Below are 19989 nucleotides of genomic sequence, written 5' to 3' on the forward strand. Positions count from 1 at the left end.
CATCAACATAATTCCCCCTTTTCACTATATTACAGTTGTACAATTTATTACATAAAGGGGACAGAATCTCTAGTAAGTAGATATTCCTAAATATGTATGTAAAGATTTCTAGAAGTTCTTGGTCCTGGAAATATGAGAGATAAAATAGTGATCTTTAAGAGTTCTGCGAATACAGAAACTTCCTTATTGAAAGCCACTCCCCAAATAAAGATGACCAATTAAAGAGAACAGTAGACTGCATTCAACTTTAAAGTGACTATATATAAGACTTTTATCTAGATTATAGAGAATATGTACTCTTGTTACATTTAATTACAAAACAGTGAGACTTTCCGTTTGGGACTGTCCGCCATCATTTTCAGAAGTGACTTTAAAAGTGTTGTTTATGGAGTTGTATCTCCTGAAAAGCCATGTTTCGTATTGCTTATTTACATCACCTTTACCGACGCTACATTTCTAACTTGTGTGATGAGTCTCCTAGGTCCATGATGTCAAAATAGAAAGGGGATTTGGAGAACTGACTTAGGCCTCATATTTCAATAATTAAATAGAGTATACACTCTAAAATTCAGTGAGCAGAATAATAAAGAGAGAGAAAGACAAAGTCTATGTTTCATAAAATATTAAGGAGTGGGAAGATGTAAAATAAATGTACCGAGATAGAGAGATATTTTTACAGAAATGAGGTAACATGAACTTAATTTGCTGGATATACTATATGGACAAATGGATAACAAAGATTCTGCATGATTTCTGGTTTCTGTAGGTGGATTTTGTACGGTCCATTGGTATTGTATTGTAGATTAAATTATATGATTATAGACCTAATAAGCGACTCCCTCCACACCGCCTATATCTAGAGGCTGCTGGTATATATCTGGGGCCTGGCAGGTAGCTCTATTTAATTGCAGGTCCTGCTTTGGGTACAATTGCACTATGACCTGTGCCAGGCACAAAGCAGGAAAAACTGTGCTGACCCACACTATATCTGGGGATTGTTCCCCTTCACGCCACTGGAGGTGGCATATAATGAAGAACTGGCATACAAGCATGGATAAATCCCCCCCTATGTCGATGTAAGCAATCATTGATAATGAAAAAGCTACTGCCTAAAAAAACTTTTCCCACTACAACTAGTAATTCCCTTTGGTCAATCTAGTCCTCTTACTACCCCAGACATCACAAGATGTGATTATACATTGTACATTATACATACATCACTGCCTTAAACTACTAAGGGTGTAACCATCATTCATAGGACATAAGATTACCTATTTTTATTACTTTTAGATAGACTAAGTGAGGCATTTATCAATTTTGGAGCAGGGCCCGTGTTTTTGGCGCACAAATTGTGATATAATTTACACAGGGATGTTAGATTGTGGTGCAATGGGTTAATGAACTGGCGTACGACAGAAAAGGTTTAGAACTGTCTCCACATTTAGGGTGGTGAAAAAGAACGCCATAGATCAGCTTTAAATCTGCATTAAAAATGGCAGTGAACGCATTGTCAGGAAACCAGAAGCGAAGGAAAAATGTCAGGATTTGAAAGTTGTGCCCAAAATGTGCAGCAAAAAAAGAAAATGCGCGAGTCTCGGAAAGTGAGAAATATTATGGCACCGACACTTAAAAAAGTGCAACAGGCACTGCAAGACAATAGAAAATAACCTGCCAGTTTTCTAGTGGAAAGTTGATAATAAATGCCCCCAAAACCATTCTATTTTAACATGAGAAAATATAATGTACTTGCTGGTGATAGGCTCACCCTGATGTTGATACACAATAGCCGACAGCAGTCAATATCTGACCCTGCATATAATCCAAATACACAGTGCTGGGCATTTATTATTGTCTTTCCGCCAGAAAATTGGTAGGGTTTTTTTTTTTGCCTTACTGCTTCTGTTACACAATTTGAGCGCAAATTAGAAATCCAGACACTTTTCCTATGCTTCTAGTTTCCCAACACTGATTTTGGCAATTTTGGCGGACACTTAGAGTTGCAAAAAGCTGATCTATAGAGTTATTTTTCACAATCATGAATGTGAACCTTTTCTAAACCTTTTCGGTCATGCATCAATTCATTATCCCCATGCGCCACAATCTAACTATAAATTATATTACAAAAAGGAAAGTTCAGAGCAGCACATACCTGATAGGGTGCAAATAGCTGTAGATCCCTTGGCTGGGGTCCCAATACGTAAATCCAGAAAGTAGGCAGCACTCCGAAGTAAATGGAAAAGGGTGAATCTTTATTCCATCAGTGCAATGTTTCGGTGTAGGCACACACTTTTGTCAAGCACCTTGACAAAGGTGTGTGCCTACACCGAAACGTTGCACTGATGGAATAAAGATTCACCCTTTTCCATTTACTTCGGAGTGCTGCCTACTTTCTGGATTTATAAATTATATTACAAATCGTGAGCCAATAACTTGCACCCTGCACCAAAATGACTAAATGCCCCACTGTATCTGTTGTATTTGGTCACATGACACCCAAAGGTCAGTATTTATAGGGGAAAAGTAAGTCTAAGATATGTATGTGATCTGCATTAAACAATCCAATCCAATATACTCCAGTATACTTCTTGGACCAAAAAAATTAAAAATTAAAAGTAATAAATGATTGCAAACCTTGCCTTATCCCATGAAAAATGTTTTCAGATTGAAAATCTAATTGATAATGTACATTGGGGCACATAATATTTCAGAGGCACAGCTGATAAATAGAAATGTGTTAATATTGCAGACAGCATTTTTATGACCCGCTGATGGTATTTGTTAAATGATTACATCACGGGTAATCCATTATACTCTAATCGCTTTGAATTTAGCTGTACAGAATTCACCTTTCATTGATTAGAAAGAAGCTTACATGAGAAAGCTGCTGCAACTTGCATTTCAGATCCATAAATCATTTCTAAACCTATTCAACATGGATGAAGCCAAATCTAATCACTATGAGAAATTGTTTCCAAAGCATCACATGACAATGTAGACAGAATGGTAGAACAGCTCCTTCATTTTTCTTGTTTATTTCTTTATTAAATGCACCCTTAAGGTTTTCTATATTGGTTTTTTCATGTTTCAAGTTTTCTTTCTTCTTGGCTGTTCCAAAATTCCATTTAAGTCTGTTGAAGAGGACCTTAAAGGACATCTACCACTAGGATGAAGGATTGTAAACCAAGCACACTGACATACTGGTGGAGCAGGATCTGCTCTTTATTAATCTTCCTATGCCCTTGTTTAAAAAAAACAAAACAGGCTTTAAAAATGATGCAAATGAGTCAGGCCTACGTATTTAGTATCATAGTATATAAGGCTGGAAGGAGACGCAAGTCCATCAAGTCCAACCTTTAAGAATTAAATAAATGTTTTATCCCCATAACCCATGATATTTTTTCTCTCCAGAAAGTCATCCAGGCCTCTCTTGAACATGTACATAGAGTCCGCCATAACAACCTCCTGCGGCAGAGAGTTCCACAGTCTCACTGCTCTTACAGTAAAGAACCTTTGTCTATGGTGATGGTAAAATCTCCTCTCCTCTAGGCGTAGAGGATGCCCCCTTGTCCTGGTCACAGGCCGAGGTATAAAAAGATCTTTGGAGAGATCCTTGTACTGTCCGTTCAGGTATTTGTACATTGTAATGAGGTCTCCCCTCAGTCGTCTTTTTTCTAAACTGAATAATCCCAAATTTTTTAATCTGTCAGTGTATTCTAGTTCCCCCATTCCCCTAATAATCCTGGTTGCTCTCCTCTGCACCCGTTCCAGCTCTACTATATCCTTTTTATACACTGGTGCCCAAAACTGTACACAATATTCCATGTGTGGTCTGACCAGGGATTTGTATAAGGGCAAAACTATGTCTTTATCATGAGAATCTATTCCTCTCTTGATACATCCCATTATTTTATTTGCTTTAGCAGCAGCCGCCTGGCTCTGGACACTAAAATTAAGTTTACCATCCACCAAGACCCCCAAGTCCTTTTCAGCTTCAGTTTTACTAAGTAATTGACCGTTTAGAACATACTTATACTTTTTGTTTCCATGGCCAAAGTGCATAACTTTACATTTATCTACATGAAACCTCATCAACCATTTCTCTGCCCATCCCTCAAGCTTCCACAAATCCCTCTGTAATGCTAAACTATCGACCTCAGTATTTATTACTTTACACAGCTTAGTATCATCTGCAAATATTGAAACTTGACTGTGTAAACCCACTACCAGGTCATTAATAAAAATATTAAAAAGAAGTGGCCCCAATACTGACCCCTGTGGCACTCCACTGGTAACATCAACCCAATCTGAGAATGTGCCATTAATGACCACCCTCTGTTTTCGATCACTAAGCCAATTACTTACCCAAATACACAGATTTTCTCCTATTCCCAGCAGTCTCATTTTATATACCAACCTTTTATGTGGCACGGTGTCAAATGCCTTTGAGAAGTCCAGATATACAACATCCACAGCGTCCCCCAGATCCAGTCTTGAACTTACCTCCTCGTAGAAACCAATCAGATTAGTCTGACAGGACCGATCTCTCATAAACCCATGCTGACGCTGGGTTATAAGGTTGTGCACAGTGAGATACTCCAGGATAGCATCTCTAATAAACCCCTCAAATATTTTCCCCACCACAGCAGTTAGACTCACGGGTCTGTAGTTTCCAGGATCGCTATTTGATCCTTTTTTGTATATTGTTACCACATTTGCTATGCGCCATTCCTGTGGAACATAACCAGTCCTCAGTGAATCTTCAAATATTAAAAATAACGGTCTGTCTATCACCGTACATAATTCATGCAGAACCCGGGGGTGTATGTCATCTGGCCCAGGTGATTTATCTATCTTAGTGGTTGCGAGGCGGCGCCGTACCTCTTCCTGGGTTAAACTGTTGACATTATAAAAAGAATTAACATTATTCCTCATTGTGTCTTCCACCAGGGGATTTTCCTGGGTAAAGACAGTTGAGAAGGCGACATTCAGTAGATTGGCCCTTTCCTCATCTCCTTCCACCATGACCCCCATGTTATTTCTAAGGGGACCCACACTCTCTGTTTTTAGTTTCTTATCATTTATATACTTGAAAAATAATTTGGGATTATTTTTGCTCTCCCTGGCAATATTTCTCTCAGTCTCTATTTTTGCGGCCTTTATCTGCTTTTTACAGGATTTATTTTTCTCTCTATAATCCTGTAATGCCTCATCACTACCTTCACGTTTTAGCATCTTAAACGCTTTATCTTTCTCGCTTATTGCTTTCTTTACAAGACTAGTTAGCCACATAGGGTTTTTCTTGTTCCTTTTATGCTTTTTCCCATAAGGTATGTGTTTCTCACAGGACTTTTTCAGAATATATGAGAAAAAGTCCCATTTTTTTTGGGGGGGGGGGGCTTTTGTCTTTGAGAACATTATCCCAGTCTATGCCTTTAAGGTCTTCCCTTAGTTGCTGAAAATAATTGTATAATTGTAAAATTAAAAAAAAAAACAGGGCAAAAGTAGTTAAAAGAAAGGCATATCCTGACAGCTGGAGCACAGACCAGTATATCAGTGTGCATGGTTTACAATCCTTGATCCTGGTGGTAGATGTCCTTTAAATAACCTTCACCAACTTTCATACCTTTCATACTGTAGGTGTCAGTTCTCTGGGGAAGATTTAGCATACGCTGGTGCATGTTGCAATCTTTCTCTATCCGTCTGATAGCTATTAATGAGCTATAAATGATTTTTAATTTTGACAGCCAATCTGAAAAATAAGTTCTCTACTGTCGGGTGGACGATGGCAGGCTGTCTTCTCCAACCCAGAAATGGCTATAGAAGCAACTTCTCATTGCCTCAACATCAATGTAGGGGGTCTATTAAAGGGTGAAAAAGTTAAAGTTGATAAAGCTAGTGAACGGTCCTTTTTAATATCTCAGGATACTTTAAAAACAAAGATCCTGTTTTCATCTGCTTTTTCTGTGTCTTTGAAACATGAATTGCCTGCACGGGGGAAGAAGGGTATTGGACCTGTTGTGGATTCTAAAATTACAGTGTAAATGTGGATGGGACTGTAAATAACCGCAGGTTAGCCGTGGTCTAAAAGTGGAATTGTGCTATGCCGTGTGGCTTGGTTGTGCACATGGTCGTGAGCAATAGCTAGATTATTTAATAATCCTGGAGTGAGCAACTTCCAGCCCATACTTCAATTTAGCGAGATTGAGGCCATTTACTTTTTTTTTTTTTTATAATTCTGTTTTTATTATTTTTTAAGATATAACATATACCATGAATAGTACAATATGCATTACAGGCACATATTCCACATTTGTACAATAAAGATATTATGCTCAATACATACATGATGGTCATATGATTGATTAAATGCAATGTACAGTTATCAATGGTACCACATTTTTATATCTTGCCTGTATATTTATAGCAAGGTACAACAGTCACATTCTAAAGAATAGGTAAACAATAAACATAAGTGTAAACTCTTTTGAACCCTATTGACTATTATCTTAGTTTGTTCTACTTTTTAAAGATGGATGAGATGACATTACAGCATGTAATGTACTGTATACATGTTTCAAAAATACTGTTACCATTTTTATTGCTATTCTTATAACTTGCATTGAGTCAATACTGAAAGACTGCATTGTGTTTGATAATTGATAATTGTAATCAATGTAGACGATAATAGACTCTGCTCTTTTATTGTAGTCATTAATTGCACTGCATTTTAGATGATGGATCTTATTATGTTATGTCATTTTTACCAGCAAATCTTTTTATCAGAATAGATCATCATAATCCTTAAACCCAGCGCTGGACCAATTAACCCTTTTACTGCTAGCAGTTAATTGCATACAAGTGTGCTTTAGATTTGCACAACACAGATGGTATTAAGAGAAACACATGTGCTGTTTTATAATTAGGTGTCAGCTTGTGTGACATATCTTCAATTCTCAGCCAATAACAACATACTCAAACTGGACAAAGCTGTCTTGTGAATACTAGCTCGGAAAGGTTAGAAAGTTACTGTACTTAATCCAAGCTCTGGAGACAGTTTAGTGGGAAAAGACTAAATGCAGATCAAGTAGTTGGACGGGGAAAATAACACCCTCTGGCTATTCCTTACTGAGGAGTTGGGAAATGCATAGTGTGAATAGTCTTCTGTCTGGATTTAAACCTATCATGGGCACCCAATGAAAACTTGAAGAACCTTCTAAGTATGAGGCTTGTAATACTGCCAGACTTTCACTGGCCCTTACCAATAATTTCATGATTCTCAGTGGACTATCATAAATAGATTAAGACAGAGCAATGAAAAAAGAGAGAAATTCCTGGTCCATTAGAGAGGAAAGAAAAGAAAAGAAGAAAAAAAGAATGGAAAGTCAGGTAGACACGGGACTGAATTGCTGTGTGATGTTTATGCTGGACATTCCAAAGTGAAGCCAAATGCGTGGAAAAGGTTGAATTCCTAATAATTTATCTGCTGTGGAGTTCAGAGCCATAGCATAAATAACAATGAAGTCTATTTTTGGTCACTCATAAGGGCAGATAAACAATAGGTTGTATTGTACAGTTTATGACCTTTGAGCAAATGGAGGTTTAAAATGTCAATTAAAAATCCCATTGACATCAGTGTAAATTTTATGTCATCCGTTATATTCCATTTATGTTTATGTTCCATTCATGCTTTTTTTGGATGGAAAAAATTCTAGTGGTCGCAGTAATTTTTCTCTGTTTGAAAAAAACGCATGGACATCGAATGACTGACCATAATGGATGACATAAAACTTACATTGATGCCAATGGGATTTTTAACAGATACGTTAAAACTCTGTTCTTTACTATTTTTTAGTTTCAACAAAACTTTATTGATCAATAAGCAAAAAGATGCCTTACAGTAGGACTGGCGAAATATATGGTTCTTTACTTTATTTTTAACGGAGGTAAGTAGCGGTAGTGTGAACTTTGCGTAAGCTGCTCTTAAATATTTATGTACAGTAACAAAGGTTGTGGAATATTTGCTTTATTCAGCAGTATCTTGTCTAAGGTAGATCAAAGAGGCTCATTTCTGTGTTAGGAAACATATATTGACATGACAATTCCTTCTTGTCTTTCTATCATTCAGCTTGCTGCTTCAGTGACAATTAACCTAATAGCTAACTAATTACTTTCCTATAGAAGAGTGGAGGAACCTCTCTCGTAGCTGCATTACATCAGAGGCCGATGGCTGATTAAAGTTCTACCCTTTGGGTATTTTTTGTAAAGGAACAAAAAGCCTCTTGTCCTTTTACTTATCAAAGGGACTCTATATAATCCATTTTATTATATTATGAGAAGGATCAGGATGTGCTTTATTTGCTCACTCACAATCACTATCTGCAGGAAAAAGCTTGAAAATTGAAGAGTGAAGGGCTGCAGAAGTGTTCAGGCTAAATTTTTTTACCAGATGGGTTATAGCAGTGAATGCATTCTTTGTCCCTTTAAATGTAGGAACATACTGAATGTTATACATGGTCCATGTAAACAAGTGAAAAGTATGTGCCTTATAAACTTTTATTAGTCTAAAATATTTGATATTTCTGAATTTCTGGGAAAGTTCTTGCTGAAGCAGTTCTATGCATGTATATATCTTTCCAGCCACAGTTATTCCTCTTCTAATGTATTTTAGAAACATAGGGGGTCATTTATTATGGCCTTTCATTCAGCGCCACAATATTGGTGGTTTCCGAATATCATGGCCCTATAGAAATAAAAAGGTTTTATTATTTATTTATTTAACAGTAAAATTCTGAAACTGTTATGTGAAAAGACAAGACAGCTATGTCAATATTAATATAATATAAACTAGAATTATATAATGTAACACTACCTGTTTTGTGTACCGTAAGGTTTTGTTCACACACTGTACATCCAGAATCCTCCTGTTTTCTTCTTTTTTTTCATTTTAACTTCAATGGGTGAAAAAAGTTAGTGAAAACTGTTTATTTACTAAACTTTATGGATCACAGAAAATACATGACCGAGACAGTCAGTCATATGAATAAGCGCTATGTCAGTGTTAATACGTCTGTGCAGATTTTGAAACTTTGTTTTAAGATCTTCCTTCCTTCTAAAATCAACTTTAAAATCATGCTAATGAAGGGCCATGGGAGGCAATACCAGAGCCCTTCCGTGCTTTAGCTTCACTGGCTGTTACACTGCGCAGGAGCATTTCCCCCTACCACTGTGGGCTAAAACCTCATCTGCTGCAATCAGATTACTGTAAGCAGAGGAAGGGGGAAGTGGTGAGGGAGGAGGGCGAGACAGTGTAACAACCCATAAAGCCAGAGCATGGAGCGGCTCTGGTAACTCCCCCCTCAGCCCTTCTAGCTCATTAACATAATTATACAAATTGATTTTAGAAGGAGGGAGGTTATGGATAACAAATATCAGAAGATTACCACAATCACAGTGCCTGGATCTAAAATTCAGCTCTGTGGGCAGGCACTATCTGAGCAGACACATGACTGATTGCACATTATCCTATCAACCTGTTGATGTGTGCAGATAATGGGGGCGTTTATCTAAAGTTTCCTTACCTCTGCTGGCTTGGCTTCCAACTAGTTGTCAGTGATGAAGAGCCGACATCAGTCCAGGGGACAATTTTCTGTCATAAGCTGCAGTTTCTATTCTGCCAGACCATTTTTGTTTTGGTCTACTCTTCACCACTTTGCTTTGCCCAAAATATGGATAGGACAGATATATATTGTGTCAGAGTTTGTATACCATGAAAACCACACCCATTTTCGGAGAGGAGTCAGAGAATGCAGAAAATCTAATTTTTCTGGTGCAGGCCACTAATAAATGGGTCAGAAAGAAGAAAAGGAGGTGGGATTGCCCCCACAAAAAAAGGCAGAAACCCTATAGTAAATGTTCCCCAATGTTTTAGTTTATGATAAAGGGTTTAGCTACACTTTCATTCAGCTTCTGAAAATTCTACTAATATCTGACACATAGAAATGGAGAGATGAGACAGATCAGAGTCACGAGATGGATGTAAGATTCCTAATAACACACTTAGCTCTACTACCTCACTGAATCATTCAAACACACAGTCAGCACTGCCATATCTTTTCGTTTTTAAGAAGAATCGATGCATGCTGGAATCCCTTCCTTTTTCATCACCTTGTGAAATTTTCTGGACGTCCGACAAGTCTGTCTGATTCCCTGCACCGGGGGCAGCATACCAAATAGATGCAAGTGGGGCTGAGAATATACACACGTGAGTGAGCGAATGATCAACAATTACAGATACTACTATATCTTGTTTGTAGAGCTGCTTTCCTTTTCATGCTGCTGCATAGATGGTGCCCTTGGCTCTAGTGATCTCTGAGTCCTCCTCCCCTGCTCTGGCAGTACAGTGTTGATGTGAGAGGAAGCTGAACAGACAGGAAGTCCTGCCCGACCATAGTCAGGTCTGGGTTTATGGTCGGCTCCCATGCAAACCAAAACACACAATAGCAGGACCAATAGAGAGAGGTTAGAATTATATCTGAGAAATGTTGTATTTGTGTTAATAACTGAACGTGTTAATAATTGAATTAGAGAATATGTTATGTTGGACAGAGGGAGGATGTGGGGGGGGGGTTAAATATTTACGAGCAGGGCCTGGGGGAAAGCAATATGATTCAAGGCTATATGTACTCTAAGAAATGAAGCAACTTTGCAAATCTTGAATAAACAACCCCTTCTTTTGTATTTGTATACAGCAGCATTGCAGTTCTGTGTATTTCTGTGTTAATAACTATGAACGGACACTGCTTGTTGTCTGTCCTAAAGTAAAGTGTAAAAATAGTATAAATGATTATTTTTATACAAAATATAACCTTTATTTTGCAAAAAAAACCTGGTGATTATAATAAGAGAACAGCAATGACTGTGCCACAGAGAAAGATTATAATTACATTTTCTGAAGGTTACAACAATCAGTACGGAGTGCACAGGCCTTTGCTATGAATGGCTTCAGCTCATCTGCAGCCACAGGATATCACTAGGCTCTCACACTACTCTAGTGGGATTTTGGTCCATTCATCTTCTGATTTTCAGACTTGGAACGACCAATTTCTCTTGCTATGGATCATAGGGTCACCCCTCTGGACAACCTGCTGCTGAAGGGCTCAGTTACTTTGGAACGGCACAATATTTATGCAAAGTCAATGAAAACTGCAGAGGTAGGCTTCCAGTTAAAAAGGGTTATTAAAGAAATTAGCACCAGTCACCAGATAAACACCAATAATTGAAAGTGTTCTTTAATTTCAATCCCTGTTCTTTTACAAGTGTTATGTGTAAATATATATATATATATATATATATATATATATATATATATATACACAGAGAGAGAGAGAGAGGGAAAGAGAGAATTTTCAGTGCTGCTTAGGTATGCCGTTCAATGCTTCTTATATTTTAGTTTTTTTTTATAGCAATAAAAGCACTGAAGAATGAGAGAACACATTACAAGGGCTGCTACACATTATATTTTATTGTGTTTGCTTTTACCTTTTACTGCTTAAAATCTACTGGGTATTTTTAATTAACATACATAAAAAAAGAAAAATATATGTTTTACAGCTCATCAAGATCTCTCAAGTCACTGTGCAAAGTGAAATCCAAGTTATGACTTATTGGCACCAGCCACGTGTTCCCTCTCTGTCCATGATTCTGCATAATCATCTCAGTATTTTCCATGTGCACTGTGCAGAACCCCATCAGCCTGTGGCAGTTTGGCTATTGACCAAGTTGTAAATGATACTTTCCATGTGTAATTCTTTAAATGGCAAACATCTAAAGGAGTCTTTTGGTGAAGTGAAAAAGAAAGAATATGTTATTGCTGATCTGTAGCTTTCCAGACCAGCAGGTAACTAAGAATCTTCAAGTTATAACCAGGCAAATCTAACCAGCAATAATAATCATTTTAACAAACATGCAGTAACATTTAGGCCAGGGACATACATGGCCACATCACAAATACCAGCCAAAAATCGTTTGTTTCTTTGCCTCCCTGAGGTGTGATGGGGGGTCCTTGTTAAAGTTTTACATAGAGACTAAATTCTTCATTAGACTCTATGAGGAGTAATGACCCACAGTAGGAATCATATTATTCTGCAATTTTTTATTACACAGCACATGAATTAGATGTGTATATAGTCACAGGTCTGAGATCAAAAACCCATATAAACATGATATTTTAGAACATATGTATATAATGGCAGATCCATGTTCCTTATGAGTAGAAAATATTTGACTTCAAGGTGGAAATATTAAGAATGATGTTTTACATGCCAATCTTACTGTGTGCTGAAGAAAGAAGCTATAATTTGTCTTATGCTATAATATATACGACTTTATGCTGGGAATTATATAAAATGTTGGATAGTGGATGGCTGTGTTAAGGGAACTCAAAAACTGTAGTCACAAATGTACTATATGTAGAAAGGAGGCTTGTACCAAAATCTGTTTGGAGCCAATCCTAGAGTCTTAGCAATCCCATAGCTGAAGCTTTGCTGCCATTGTGTCAGAAGATAAAATTATGCTGCAGATGTAGCTTGTCCACAGTATGGTCTTTACTGTTAAAATAACGGAGGCATTGTAAGCAGGGACATCAGCAATATGTCCATAAAAGGTAAAAAAAAAATTGGCTAAAAGTGAAAACTGCATTGCTCCCATACCACAACATTTACCAAAAATCATTTATCATTTTACCTTGAAAACAAATATGAAAGTTTATCAGAAAACATAAAATAAAATGTATTTAAAAGAGGACAATTAAATGGTTGTAGTACTGTGACATATTGTCAGAAAAGTATATATTTTCTAATAATTTTCTAATAAAATAGACTTACATATACTTTCCGCCCTAATTTAGAGCTTTCTTCAAAAATTAATATTCTGCTCTTGTATGCGACCCCGTCGTGTATAACCAAAAGTTATTTCTTTCTGCAAATCCTTAGCATTTAACAAATATACAGCTCAGTACTTGGAAGGATTGCTGCAGCGTGTTCACACACCAATAATTCTTCCAAGTTTGGGATCAATAGACTCTGCACTGCAGCAGTTGCCAGAAGCACTATTTTCTTGCATTTGGATGGATGCTTGGCAGGTTTGAAATACTAAGTGGATATAGAGTTCTTTCTCATGTATCATTGGAGGAGCCAAAGAATAACTACATATATAATGCAAATCTTGCTGCCAGTCCTAGACGATGGTTTGAGGGCTGTTAGTTGTCCTGTTGTAAGTATTTCGGTAATGTAGTAAACGTTGACCAAAAAGGGATGCACCTGGCCAACACCAGTAATTAGATGTGTCTTGGCATTTACATGTGGGCTAGTTGGTATCAGGGGAAGGATATCTGCCAGGAAAACATTTCCAGAAACATTACACTATATTCACTATGCTTTACTGCTGACAATGAGTAGAATGAGTCTCGGAACTCATGTTGTTTTCAGTGTTCAACCTGTGAAAACAAAATAAGAACAAGTAAGCACAGTAAGTATTTAAATTAGACACAAATAGAACTTGGAAATTAAAATATTCCATGTTTGACAGGACATGAAAAGAATAGTATTTAGATGTAAACCATTAGAAATGAGAGTTACGTACTGAAACCTCACCTCCTTACTTTTTAGTAATTCTTTTTAGTAATTCTTTAGTTCCACCATATATATTACATACTGGTTATCATATTTTGAGACCATTCTTCTAGAATTCCAGTTTTCAATTCAATTACTGTATGTGTGGTCATCTTACAGAGGTTTGACTGTTTAATGTTTCCATGAATTCTTTTAATATTACGACATAGCTACAAATATAGGGCACCCTAAAAAAGACACAACAACCCCATTAACCATTCTCATTGGTCTACTTACATTGTCAAGTTAATGGCACTACTGGGGTTGTTATGTAGCTGAGGGTTAACAGTTAAAAAAGTGTCACATGGGACTCTTTTCTAATGCTGTATGTTATTGCGCATTTAGTTTTTACCACAAGGTTTTTATTATGATGACTATGAATTTTGTTCTTCAGTGATTGATGAAAGTTTGTGCCTTGGGACATGCTTGGCAAGGTTGTGTATGTGAGAAAGTCACATGGCTGGCAAGGCTTCTCAATTGTATCCCCTCATTTGACAAAGAGCATCCAACATAAAAAGTTGAATTATGACATAATGTTAACTTTGGTTACATAAATATTCTTAACTAATTTTGTATATGTCAACTTTTGTTCTGCTTTATCTAGTTCCATTTACATAATGTAACCAGCAATAAGACTCCTTAGTGAATATAGATTGGTTCTTACTCTTACTCTTGGCAGGACATGTCTCAATTGGTGTAAAAGTTACATGATTTTGTGAAAAATTAACATACATTGATACACTAAGTATCCAATATTGTATTCATGCATAACCACCATTTGGGAAAGGCGTAAGGATGTGAACTGCTGTCTTGAAAGGCTTTTATTATCATGTTATCATATTGTGTTGAATTGGTTTTAATGAGACATTGCATTAGGAAACCCAAATGGAGATCAGTGATGTTTGCACACAACTGTATGTGTATATAGAAAGCCAGTTTCTATATTTAAAATTATAGAATTATAATACTCCTATGAATGCAAAAACAATATGAAAATTTGCATTTTCTACAGATTTAATTTTCTTTTTGTATTTCTCATTTTTGCAAATAGGGGTACAAGTTTTGTCTGCTGCGCAGGGTGGAAACAACTTGGAGAAGAGTGTCCAATTGGTAAGTAAATTATTCTGGTGATCTAAAAACTTGGGAACATAGTGATAAGCAGATAAACAACTCATGGTGCTTGACTTTCACATTGAACTTTTTGCCTTTCCCTACAGTGGCCCATGTTTACGATGTTTTGTAATATTTATTGCACTAAAATATTTGCTAAATTATTTTAGAATTTTTTTTTCTATTGCATAAATTTTCTTTAGAAATCTCAGTGGACAGAATTTTGACACATGTGGACTACATCTATTGTGCATAATAACTCATCTTAAGGACAGAATGTAAATTGTAAAAAATTTAGTTCAATTTGAAACGTTTAAAAAGTTTACTAAAAAAAAATTGCCAGAATTAGCAGAACTGAGCTGTTTGATTCTGATGTTAGCATCCATTTCTTTTTGTTTTGTCCTCGGAAAGAGTACAAAGTTGGTTTGGATATGAGAGGCAACTGGCCAAGGTAGATTTGAGTTGTATTCATACTAAATGTTGATGCATCACATATTAAATAACTATTGGTATGTATAGTAACACACATTTTTTTTTATAAGAGATCCTAATTTAAAGACACTCAAACTCATTTTTAGAGTAGTATGTAGTAATATCTGACCTTTTCATTTAAAAATGAAAAGAAAGAAGAAGATGGCCAAAAGTAAAGAGAGGCAGACTGTTACCATTTAGCGAACTGAACTTTACCTATCTGATCTTTCACAGTAACGTTCTACTTTAGTTTTATAGCACAGAAGCACTTAAATAATCACAATTTCATGTGCACTGCAAGAAATTTCTATTATTCTTGCAACCACACCCTCTCCACGCCATGTGGGTATTGAGGGGGCATGATGAGGGTGCAGCTGATGGCGGAGTGGGCCAACCCGGGATGTTCTTGCCCCGTGCCTGTACACTCACTAAAGCCTGTGAACATTCACCGCTGAATCTTCCCAATCTGTCATGGTTTTGCCTGGCAGTGCAGCAGCCCAATGCATAGAGGAGGCGGTCTAAGCCTATTGATATATCTACAGCTGTGGGTGGGCAGGGCCTTTATCATACTTTGTGCACATGGAACGCCTGCTATGAGAATTGTCCGCATAAGTGCGTATAAATAAGCCTTGGTTTGCTGTGAACCTTTTGCAACAAAACCCTATGCCTGCTGATTAGGAAATGTTATAATCTTTCCATTTGCCTATTTTCCTTCTTTCCATACACCTTTAAGAGCAAGCTTATATTCTAACTTATGTCACAGTGGACAGATGAAAACTGCGGTCACTTTATTGTTAACATTCATTCGTTGATAACACCAGATCATCTTAGTAAGTGGAGGATATTGCACCTTCATCCCATTTGTCCTAGACTATTGCATGCAGGTAAATAGTCTAATGACAACAATGAAGAGGCCCCAGCATCCCCCCCACCCCCACAAATAACTAATAAGGGTTATTTTAGTCTGGACAATAAAAAGTTATAGTTGCCTACAAGAACATGTTAAGTAGCATGTTTACATGGATTTATGTGCCTATAGAGACAGCTGTTGGCTCATAAGCTTTTACTCATAGAATAATAAACTTATACACCTTGATATTTTTTAATTAATATCCCTACCGATCCTCAATGGAGTAATTATCTAGCTAATACACTGGGGCACATTTACTTACCCGTCCTGTTGACACCGCCTATCCGGAATGTGCGACAAGGATTCGGAGCTGCCGCGATTTACTAAGAACGTGCGTCCAATTTCCTGCATGTGTCGCTTCCCCCGCTGAGGACCACTGGAGTTCACCTTCTTCTTCCTGGTGCATGTGAGTGCTGATCCCCCATCCGATTGCGTGCGCCAAAAACCCGGGGCAATTCAGGGCAAATCTGAAAGAAATTGCAAAATCTGACAAAAATGCGGTGTTCGGACCCTTAGTAAATGTGCCCCACTGTGTTCAGCTGTACATTGTTCTCTTTATTATAGTAGTGTACATATACAATGCTTCAGGTAATTTCCTCATAGACAGAAGCCACATATATTGCAGATTGGTGTTGTATAAATGTGAAATTTACCCTTACTTTAGTTTCACATTTATTTGGTTTGATATAGAGGATTTTTCTTATGAATTTTAAACCCACCTAATCTGCGTTATCACATTGCAGCACCATAAAGTGAAATTCCATACTAAAATGGCTAATGGGATCAGAAAACCCCTATAACATATTTAGGATTGGTTAATTTGCCAGTTGACTGCAAGGAATATGGCAGCTGTCTTTGGGTGCTAATAAACCACAAAAAAAGTCCCCTGTAGACCTAATCATAGAACATAACCACATTAATGAACCATTTATTGTATCCAGTAATCTGTTCCCTCCCATGTACGGTCATAGTAGATGTTCTTCGTATGAGCCAGTCCTAATATAAGAAGTTTAACACTAGCTTATATCTATATGCAATCAGTGGACTTTTCCCCGCACTTTGCAAGTATTTTGTGAATATTATCCAGCATGCAATTATTGAGTGGTTCTGAATATTATGTTATTACCATATAACAGTTGCACATAGATTCATTTTACTCTGCCACAAATTGTATTTTTGGCAGATCATTAATATCCGGATGCTGAGTAGATCCAAGTCAATCAGTGAGGCAATTTCCTTTCTGAACCACCAATGTTTCATTGGCAGATCTAAGGCTGCTGATATTATTATGTCATGAGTCCAAGTTGCTACAGTCCGCACTATAATTTGCATCTCTTCTCTGACAGCAGAAGGTAAACGCCAATATAGTTGAAAGCACAACTTGCTCTCAGTTGGATATTTATGCATATTGTCTGCCGGAAAATGTTTGAATAAGCGAAAATATCCTTTGTTATGACACATAAAATAAAATAGCTGATAAAAAAAAGACTTTAACCTTTTCATTTTCAATGATGTATGTAATTTCTCTTGTGTGATAGAATAAAAGGAAGAAATTATAGTAGCATATGAAAGGCCATTTTAATGGTGCAGCTTTCAGGTCTGACGCCCTGGAGAGGAGAAGCGGTAACTCCTCCCCTTTCTATAGGAATGTACGCCGCACAGGTGGAAATATAGGACATGTTCTATCTTATCCCTGTGTACTAAGCGGTACAATACCGTCTATGGGGACGTATGTACGCCCGCAAGCTTGCGCCCATATACATGTTCCCCGCACTGTTGTGTGAATGTATCCTAAATCAGGGAGCGGAATAGAAAGTCTGTGAATCTTAGTTCTTGAATACCAAAAAACGTATATAGGATCAGTTGAACTCAACATCAAAAACAAGTAAATATTATAAATTCATCTTTTTATTATACACCAAAAATAGACAATCCAAAAATTAAAAACATGATAAAACCACAATAACAACAACACATGAGGTGGTGGTCATAAGTCAATGACAGTATATTCCACAGTGGGATATTGCACCTAGGCACATGAGGATAATCACATCTCAAATAATACCCGGTACTAATAATGCCCAAGACGGGGCATAGTATGACCTACAAGTGCCTAACAATAAGATTGTAAATTACGAGGCCACCACCACAGCACCCCGACGCACGTTTCGCCGTCGCTTCCTCAAGGGGGTGTGCCTTGGCCTGTACATCCAATGCTGACACAAGAGAGGATATGGTAATTTTTTTTAACGTTCCCTTTAACAATCAGGGGCTATAAAGCCTGTCACATCTAATTAGGGGGGACTCCATCCATTGCCAATATTTTTTGGTCTATAAAATTTTTCTCCAAACAATACATTTCTCATGCAATTACTGGGAGGGGCTGGTGAGGAACCAGCGGTCATGGTCCACATTGGCACTAATGACAAAGTAACAGGTAGGTGGAAGGTCCTTAAAAATGATTTCAGAGATTTAGGCCATAAGCTCAGGGCAAGGACCTCAAAGGTAATTTTCTCCGAAATACTGCCTGTACCACGTGCCACACCAGAAAGGCAGCGGGAGATCAAGGAGGTAAATAAGTGGCTCAAAAGTTGGTGTAGGAAGGAGGGGTTTGGGTTCATGGAGAACTGGGACGACTTTTCTGTGGGCTACAGGCTCTACAGTAGGGATGGGCTGCACCTCAATGGGGAGGGGGCCGCTGTTTTAGGGGAAAAAATGGCTAGAAGGTTGGAGGAGTGTTTAAACTAGAGACCTGGGGGGAGGGCAATTACACTTGTGCAGGGCAAATAGACGGTGTACATAGAGAGCTGGGAAGGGTCTTAGTCCATGGGGGAGGAAGGGGGGCTGGAATGAGATTGGGGAATAAGGACAAAAGGAATACGGACAGGGAAAACCATATAAAGTGTATGTACACAAATGCCAGAAGCCTCACAAACAAAATGGAGGAACTGGAACTCTTGATGTTGGAACGGAAATATGATATAGTGGGTATCAGCGAGACATGGCTGGACAGTAGCTATGACTGGGCTGTTACTATAGATGGTTATAGTCTTTTTAGAAAGGATCGTATAAATAAAAAAGGGGGAGGGGTTTGTTTATATGTGAATTCTTGCCTCAAGCCCGTCCTGCGAGATGACATCAGTAACGCAAATGTGGAGTCCCTATGGGTGGAGATAAGAGGAGGGAAAAATAAAAATAAAATATTACTAGGGGTTTGTTATAAAACTCCAAATATAATGGAGGCAGCAGAGGAAATGCTGATAAGTGAAATGGATGCGGCTTCAAAGCATGGTGAAGTACTTATCATGGGGGACTTCAATTACCCAGATATTGACTGGGGGGCAGAAACCTGCAGGTCCTTCAAAGGTAGCAGGTTCTTGTCAACAACAAAAGACAATTACCTGTCGCAACTAGTCCTGGAGCCAACAAGACGGGGGGCACTGCTGGACCTTATCCTTACCAACAGACCTGATAGGGTATCAAAACTACAGGTTGGGGGGAACCTGGGGAATAGTGATCATAATATCATTGATTTTGTATTACGCTTTACTAAGAGCGTTAATGAAGGGGCAACCAACACTCTAAACTTCAGGAGGGCAAATTTTCATCAACTAAGGGAAGACCTTAAAGGCATAGACTGGGATAATGCTCTCAAGGACAAAAGCCCCCCCCAAAAATGGGACTTTTTCTCATATATTCTGAAAAAGTCCTGTGAGAAACACATACCTTATGGGAAAAAGCATAAAAGGAACAAGAAAAACCCTATGTGGCTAACTAGTCTTGTAAGGAAAGCAATAAGCGAGAAAGATAAAGCGTTTAAGGTGCTAAAAC

At 37.7% G+C, this 19989-nt stretch overlaps 1 protein-coding gene across 1 annotated transcript in view; it reads left to right on the plus strand.

Moving 5' to 3' along the window:
- The window catches only part of SCARF2 (scavenger receptor class F member 2), a 121384-nt gene that overhangs the window by 40768 nt on the left and 60627 nt on the right, over positions 1-19989 (plus strand). Inside the window, exon 3 of the mRNA XM_072126540.1 lies at positions 14719-14777. Coding sequence (XP_071982641.1) covers positions 14719-14777 — 59 coding nt within the window. The remainder of the gene's footprint in view (positions 1-14718; positions 14778-19989) is intronic.

Source organism: Engystomops pustulosus, chromosome 1 (assembly GCF_040894005.1).
Source record: "Engystomops pustulosus chromosome 1, aEngPut4.maternal, whole genome shotgun sequence".
Lineage (NCBI taxonomy): Eukaryota > Metazoa > Chordata > Amphibia > Anura > Leptodactylidae > Engystomops > Engystomops pustulosus.